Here is a 7,590-nt window from a genome sequence, read left to right as displayed (position 1 = left end):
AATAACACTTAAAATTGACGGATATACCTAAAGTTGATCTCGAGATTATTGTGTTAAAAGTAAACAGTAAAATAAATGTATAATTTATTTTTTAACACTTTAATAAGTAGGACACTTTTGGATCCCCAATTATTTCAGTGTGATTTGTTTTTAAGTGTCATTGCTCAAAAAATAATAATGAATCAAAATCCAAAATTAAGAATACAATTATTATGTAATCTCAAATATTCCACTTAAAAAAGTTATTGGGTGAAAATATTGCATATTTTGTGTTTTTTCCATTTTTTCTTCTAATGTTGATCTAGTGATTTAAAACTTGCATAATAATAATTATAATACTGAATAATGACACATTTTAAATATTTATTTTTGACCAAAACCCCCAACCACCGGGCCGCAGAAGAATGTTTTCTTTAAAAAAAAAAAAAAAATGTATTTTTTTATTTTTATTAAATCAACATAAAAAACACAATATACACTTAAAATTTGTGCAAAAACCACAAAAACCTCCTTTTTCATGACAAAAACGTCCCTTTTTTATGACACAGAAGAAAAAAAAAAGACCCCCCCCCCCCCGGGACGCGGGACAAATTATTAAGCGTTGACCGGTCCGCGGATACAAAAAGGTTAGGGACCACTGCTTTAGGGTCCCCGGGGATCATAACTGAGTGGAGGCCTAAATGTATATTTTTTATACATATATTGTATTGCTTTTTAAAATAAAAATGATGAAAATGGCCCCCGCTTGCTCTGATTTTTCAGTGTGCGGCCCTCAGTGGAAAAAGTTTGGACACCCCTGGTTTACACAGTCACCTTTAGGGGACCTCTGACGGTACGGGGACAAAAGAAAAAAGCAGGTCCCCTAAAGGGCAACCTTTTTAAATGATAGTCAGATCCATTCTGAAGATGCCTAAGTGAATTTTAAGCTTTGGCCCATAAAAAAAAAAATATTCAAATTTGGTCCCCAAGAACCATGTCATTTTGAATTATTGACGTATTCGAGGCTTCGATTACGTCACATTCAATATTCCACTTTGAGATATTTTTGGCGGGGAAAATGTTGCATATTTTGTTTTGCCATATAAAAATACTGAGCTGTTTTTTTTTAAAGAAGGGCCTAAAACAAACAAACAAAACATAAACAACAATAACACTTAAAATTGACGGATATATGAAGTTGATATCGAGATTATTGTGTTAAAAGTAAACAGTAAAATAAATGTATAATTTATTTTTTAACACTTTAATAAGTAGGACACTTTTGGATCCCCAATTATTTCAGTGTGATTTGTTTTTAAGTGTCATTGCTCAAAAAATAATAATGAATCAAAATCCAAAATCAAGAATCCAATTATTATATAATCTCAAATATTCCACTAAAAAAAGTTATTGGGTGAAAATATTGCATATTTTGTGTTTTTACCATTTTTTTTTTCTAATGTTGATCTAGAGATTTAAAACTTGCATTATAATAAATATTGTAATACTGAATAATGACACATTTTTAATATTTATTTTTGACCAAAACCCTTTAGGGCAGTGGTCCTCAACCACCGGGCCGCAGAAGAATGTTTTCTTTAAAAAAAAAAAAAAATGTATTTATTTTTTTTATTAAATCAACATAAAAAACACAATATACACTTACAATTAGTGCAAAAACCACAAAAACCCCATTTTTTCATGACAAAAACGTCCCTTTTTTATGACACAGAAGAAAAAAATTATTAAGCGTTGACCGGTCCGCGGATACAAAAGGGTTGGGGACCACTGCTATAGGGTCACCGGGGATCATAACTGAGTGGAGGCCAAAATGTATATTTTTTATACATATATTGTATTGCTTTTTAAAATAAAAAATGATGAAAATGGCCCCCGCTTGCTCTGATTTTTCAGTGTGCGGCCCTCAGTGGAAAAAGTTTGGACACCCCTGGTTTACACGGTCACCTTTAGGGGATCTCTGACGGTACGGGGACAAAAAAAAAAAAAACAGGTCCCCTAAAGGGAAACCTTTTTAAATGATAGTCAGATCCATTCTGAAGATGCCCAATTGATGTTTAAGCTTTGACCCATAAAAATAAAATGTTTCAAATTTGGTCCCCATGAACCATTTTGTGAAGAATCCTTTTTCAAGTTTGGTGCATTTTTTGCATTATTTGTTTTTAATTGAACAATTGAAAAAGGCACTTTCATTTCCTTGCTTTTGTTAACAGGGCCGGTCTACGCTGGGGCAAATGGAACAAAATAAACTGTATACATACATCTTTAATTACTTACTTAAATGTCCATCCATCAATCCATCGTCTTCCGCTTATCCGAGGTCGGGTCGCGGGGGCAGCAGCCTAAGCAGGGAAGCCCCAGACTTTCCTCTCCCCGGCCACTTGGTCCAGCTCTTCCCGGGGGGATCCCGAGGCCTTCCCAGGCCAGCCGGGAGACATAGTCCTCCCAACGTGTCCTGGGTCTTCCCCGTGGCCTCCCACCGGTTGGACGTGCCCTAACAGGCGTTCGGGTGGCATCCTGAGCGGATGCCACCTCATCTGGCTCCTCTCCATGCAAATGTGTCAATTAATTATCAAAACTGGAAAAAAAAATACATGAATGTATTATTAAATGTGTTAGTTAATTGAATGCAAAATGATACTAATACATTATTTCCCATTTTAATATTGAGTGTTTAATTAATTATTTTAATATTTAATGATGTGATCAATTATTTCAATATTTAATTATTTCAATAATTAATTATTGAAACAAGAAATAATTAAATGGTGACATAAACAATTACATTTATATATAGTTAAATATTGAAATTAAATTATGAAAAGTTCAATATGTATATTTCTACAATAAATTAATTATTAATACTTTTAAAGGCCTACTGAAATTAGATTTTCTTACTTAAACGGGGATAGCAGGTCCATTCTATACTTGATCATTTTGCGATATTGCCATATTTTTGCTGAAAGGATTTAGTAGAGAACATCCACGATAAAGTTCGCGACTTTTGGTCGCTAATAAAAAAAGCCTTGCCTGTACCGGAAGTAGCAGACGATGTGCGCATGACGTCACGGGTTGTGGAGCTCCTCACATCTGAACATTGTTTAAAATCATGGCCACCAGCAGCTAGAGCGATTCGGACCCAGAAAGCGACGATTTCCCCATTAATTAGAGCGAGGATGAAAGATTCGTGGATGAGGAAAGTGAGAGTGAAGGACTAGAAAAAAGAAAAAAGAGAGAGGGCAGTGGGAGCGATTCAGATATTATTAGACACATTTACTAGGATAATTCTGGAAATTTCCTTATCTGCTTATTGTGTTACTAGTGTTTTAGTGAGATTATATTGGTCGTACCTGAACAAACGGAAGGTCGGCCCCGCACCTTTCTTCAGCACCTGTCGACGGGCGGTGGCGATGCCCATCTCTGCCCTTCGCCAGGGACCCTCTTCGAAACACGATCTTTCGAAATGATCGCTGCATAATACACTGTACTTTGTGTGTGTGGTCCAATCCAATAGCAAAAAGTGGCATAAACCTGGCACTTTTGTCAACGGAATTTGGCACAGCAGGGGGGAAAAAAAGCAGGAGGGGTGTGGTGACCGCCAGTGTCTCAGAGGGAAGCCACGTTTCTCGACGAGGCAAGGCGAGTTTTTTTTCCCCCCCCTCCTCCACGATGTAAGCATCCGACGGTCGGGGGCGGCCGGTGGGAGGAGGCAAGAGAGTCCGCAGCTGCCTCTTTGACAGGCGCAGGAGGAACGACGCAAGCTCTCCGCTCATGTCTACGGTAAGAGCCGACTTATTACCACCATTTTCTCACCGAAACTTGCAGGTTGACATGTGGTAGGGAACCGTGTTCGCTTGACCGCTCTGTTCCATAGTAAAGCTTCACCATAGGGAATGTAAACAAGAAAACACCTGCTGTGTTTGTGTTGCTAAAGGCGGTCGCAATACACCGCTTCCCACCTACATCTTTCTTCTTTGACGTCTCCATTATTAATTGAACGAATTGCAAAAGATTCAGCAACACAGATGTCCAGAATACTGTGTAATTATGCTATTAAAGCAGACGACTTATAGCTGGGATCGGTGCTGGATCAAAATGTCCGCTATAATCAGTGACGTCACGCGCAAGCGTCATCATACCGGGACATTTTAGCATGATACTTCCGCGCGAAATTAAAAATTGCAATTTAGTAAACTAAACCGGCCGTATTGGCATGTGTTGCAATGTTAAGATTTCATCACTGAAATATAAACTATCAGACGTAGTGGGTTTCAGTGGGCCTTTAAAAGCTTTATTTGTGATTGTTGTGATATGTAGAAGGGTTAGTATTATCACAGCTCTGTTTCTTCCGACACCGACAATGAAACACCGGCTGTGTTTGTGTTGCTAAAGGCGGTCGCAATACACCGCTTCCCACCTACAGCTTTCTTCTTTGACGTCTCCATTATTCATTAAACAAATTGCTGAAGATTCAGCAACACAGATGTCCATAATACTGTGGAACAATGCGATAAAAACAGACGACTTATAGCTGTGAACGGTGTTGGAACAAAATGTTCTCTACAATGCGTCATACCGTGATGTTTTAGCATGATACTTCCTCGCGAAATTTAAAATTGCAATTTAGTAAACTAAACCGGCCGTATTGGCATGTGTTGCAATGTTAAGATTTCATCACTGATATATAAACTATTAGACTGCGTGGTCGGTAGTAGTGGGTTTCAGTGGGCCTTTAAAAGCTTTATTTGTGATTGTTGTGATATGTAGAAGGGTTAGTATTATCACAGCTCTGTTTCTTCCCACACCAACAATGAAACACCGGCTGTGTTTGTGTTGCTAAAGGCGGTCGCAATACACCGCTTCCCACCTACAGCTTTCTTCTTTGACGTCTCCATTATTCATTAAACAAATTGCTGAAGATTCAGCAACACAGATGTCCATAATACTGTGGAACTATGCGATAAAAACAGACGACTTATAGCTGTGAACGGTGTTGGAAAAAAATGTTCTCTACAATGCTTCACGCGCACGCGTCATCATACCGTGACGTTTTAGCATGATACCTACGAGCGAAATTTTAAATTGCAATTTAGTAAATTAAACCGGTCGTATTGGCATGTGTTGCAATGTTAATATTTCATCAATGATATATAAACTATCAGACTGTGTGGTCGGCAGTACTGGGTTTCAGTGGGCCTTTAAAAGCTTTATTTGTGATTGTTGTGATATGTAGAAGGGTTAGTATTATCACAGCTCTGTTTCTTCCCACACCAACAATGAAACATCGGCTGTGTTTGTGTTGCTAAAGGCGGTCGCAATACACCGCTTCCCACCTACAGCTTTCTTCTTTGATGTCTCCATTATTCATTGAACAAATTGCAGAAGATTCAGCAACACAGATGTCCATAATACTATGGAATTATGCGATAAAAACAGACGACTTATAGCTGTGAACGGTGTTGGAACAAAATGTTCTCTACAATGCGTCACGCGCACGCGTCATCATACCGTGATGGTTTAGCATGATAGTTCCGCGCGAAATTTAAAATTACAATTTAGTAAACTAAACCGGCCGTATTGGCATGTGTTGCAATGTTAATATTTCATCATTGATGTATAAACTATCAGACTTTGTGGGTTTCAGTGGGCCTTTAAAAGCTTTATTTGTGATTGTTGTGATATGTAGAAGGGTTAGTATTATCACAGCTCTGTTTCTTCCCACACCAACAATGAAACACCGGCTGTGTTTGTGTTGCTAAAGGCGGTCGCAATACACCGCTTCCCACCTACAGCTTTCTTCTTTGACGTCTCCATTATTCATTAAACAAATTGCAGAAGATTCAGCAACACAGATGTCCATAATACTGTGAAACAATGCGATAAAAACAGACGACTTATAGCTGTGAATGGTGTTGGAACAAAATGTTCTCTACAATGCGTCATACCGTGATGTTTTAGCATGATACTTCCTCGCGAAATTTAAAATTGCAATTTAGTAAACTAAACCGGCCGTATTGGCATGTGTTGCAATGTTAAGATTTCATCACTGATATATAAACTATTAGACCGCGTGGTCGGTAGTAGTGGGTTTCAGTGGGCCTTTAAAAGCTTTATTTGTGATTGTTGTGATATGTAGAAGGGTTAGTATTATCACAGCTCTGTTTCTTCCCACACCAACAATGAAACACCGGCTGTGTTTGTGTTGCTAAAGGCGGTCGCAATACACCGCTTCCCACCTACAGCTTTCTTCTTTGACGTCTCAAATATTCATTAAAATATCAGACTGCGTGGTCGGTAATAGTGGGTTTCAGTAGGCCTTTAATAACACATTAGTGTACTTATTCAAGTTTAATTAGTTTAAGTACATTTTTAAATATATATTTACAATATTTCATTCTGTTCTGATTTACCCTCAGTATTTGTGTGTTATTGTTATAATGTGGGGCATTTAGTGAAATCTTCTTGACAAAATGACTTGATTAATGATGACCACTAATAAAAAAAATTACATTTTGACCTGAGTTCAGTCCGTATGCGCCTCCCTCCGCAGCCTCACCCCTGCCCTGACGAGCAGCAGCAGGCAGAACGCTGCGGTCATGCTGGCATAGCAATTCAAAACCAGCTGCATGGCCGTGGAAAACTCTGGATGCGACCAGTTGGACGAGTGTTTCCCAAAACTGGTGTACACCAGCAGGTGTATCTCCACCACCCGGCGCCCCTGAAGCCAGCAGTAGTAGACGTCTAAAAAAAAAAATGTCAAGAGTCAGCATTTAATCAAAGGGAAACCGGAACAAATCCTTACCGGAGTCCTGAAGTGTGGCCGGTTTGAAGACCAGGTGATGCCCGGCATCGATATAAAGCCTCGGACTCGCCTGGCTGTGCAAGCGATAAATAGGCTTGGATCCTCGGTCCCACGCCACCGCCATGCCTGGCCTGGCATCGGGACAGCCCAGGGTCAGGATCTGGTCAGCCGGGTGGTTGAGGTAGGAAACCTGCATCCGAGTTTCTTTAGAACTACATGAAGAACAGAGTGCAAGTAAACATATTATGTGTAATGCTTCCAATCTGTTTGACATGATATACTTTTCAAATACATTTTCATTGATTAAATTACAATAAACGCACACAAGGGTGACCATTTGTTTGCATAGAACAGCAAGCAGGGTGAAGATAAAATAAGCAGGGGCGTCCATGGTAACGTTGCTTGGATGGCAGCATTAATGGTGCCTTCACAGATGTGTAGTTTACCCATGCCTCGGGCAGTAAAACACCCCCAGACCATCGCAGATGCTGGCTTTTGAACTTTGCACTTTGAACAATCCGGTTGGTTCTTTTCCGCTTTGTTCCAGAGGACACGACGTCCACAATTTGAAATGTGGACTCTTCAGAACACAGAACACTTTTACAATTTGCATCAGTCCAACTTAGGGTGAGCTCGGGCCCAGCCAAGCCGAAGGCGTTTCTGGGTGTTGTTGATAAATGGCTTTCGCTTTGCACAGTAGAGTTTTAACTTGCACTTACAGATGTAGCGACTAACTGTAGTTTTTTTTAAATGTTCCTGAGCCCATGTGGTGATGTCCTCTTCACACTGAT

The 7,590-nt window shown here is 39.4% G+C and overlaps 1 protein-coding gene across 1 annotated transcript in view; it reads right to left on the bottom strand.

Annotated features, from left to right (window-relative positions):
* Nucleotides 1-1,912: 1,912 nt before the first annotated feature.
* Nucleotides 1,913-7,590, bottom strand: part of LOC133553886 (Ig-like V-type domain-containing protein FAM187A) — a 10,452-nt gene continuing 4,774 nt past the window's right edge. Inside the window, exons 4-6 of the mRNA XM_061902224.1 lie at nucleotides 6,800-7,011; nucleotides 6,515-6,738; nucleotides 1,913-2,575 (exon numbers count right to left, since the gene is read on the bottom strand). Coding sequence (XP_061758208.1) covers nucleotides 6,521-6,738; nucleotides 6,800-7,011 — 430 coding nt within the window. The 3' untranslated portion in view covers nucleotides 1,913-2,575; nucleotides 6,515-6,520. The remainder of the gene's footprint in view (nucleotides 2,576-6,514; nucleotides 6,739-6,799; nucleotides 7,012-7,590) is intronic.

Source organism: Nerophis ophidion, linkage group LG06 (genome assembly GCF_033978795.1).
Source record: "Nerophis ophidion isolate RoL-2023_Sa linkage group LG06, RoL_Noph_v1.0, whole genome shotgun sequence".
NCBI lineage: Eukaryota > Metazoa > Chordata > Actinopteri > Syngnathiformes > Syngnathidae > Nerophis > Nerophis ophidion.
This window is presented reverse-complemented; position numbering and strand designations above follow the sequence as displayed.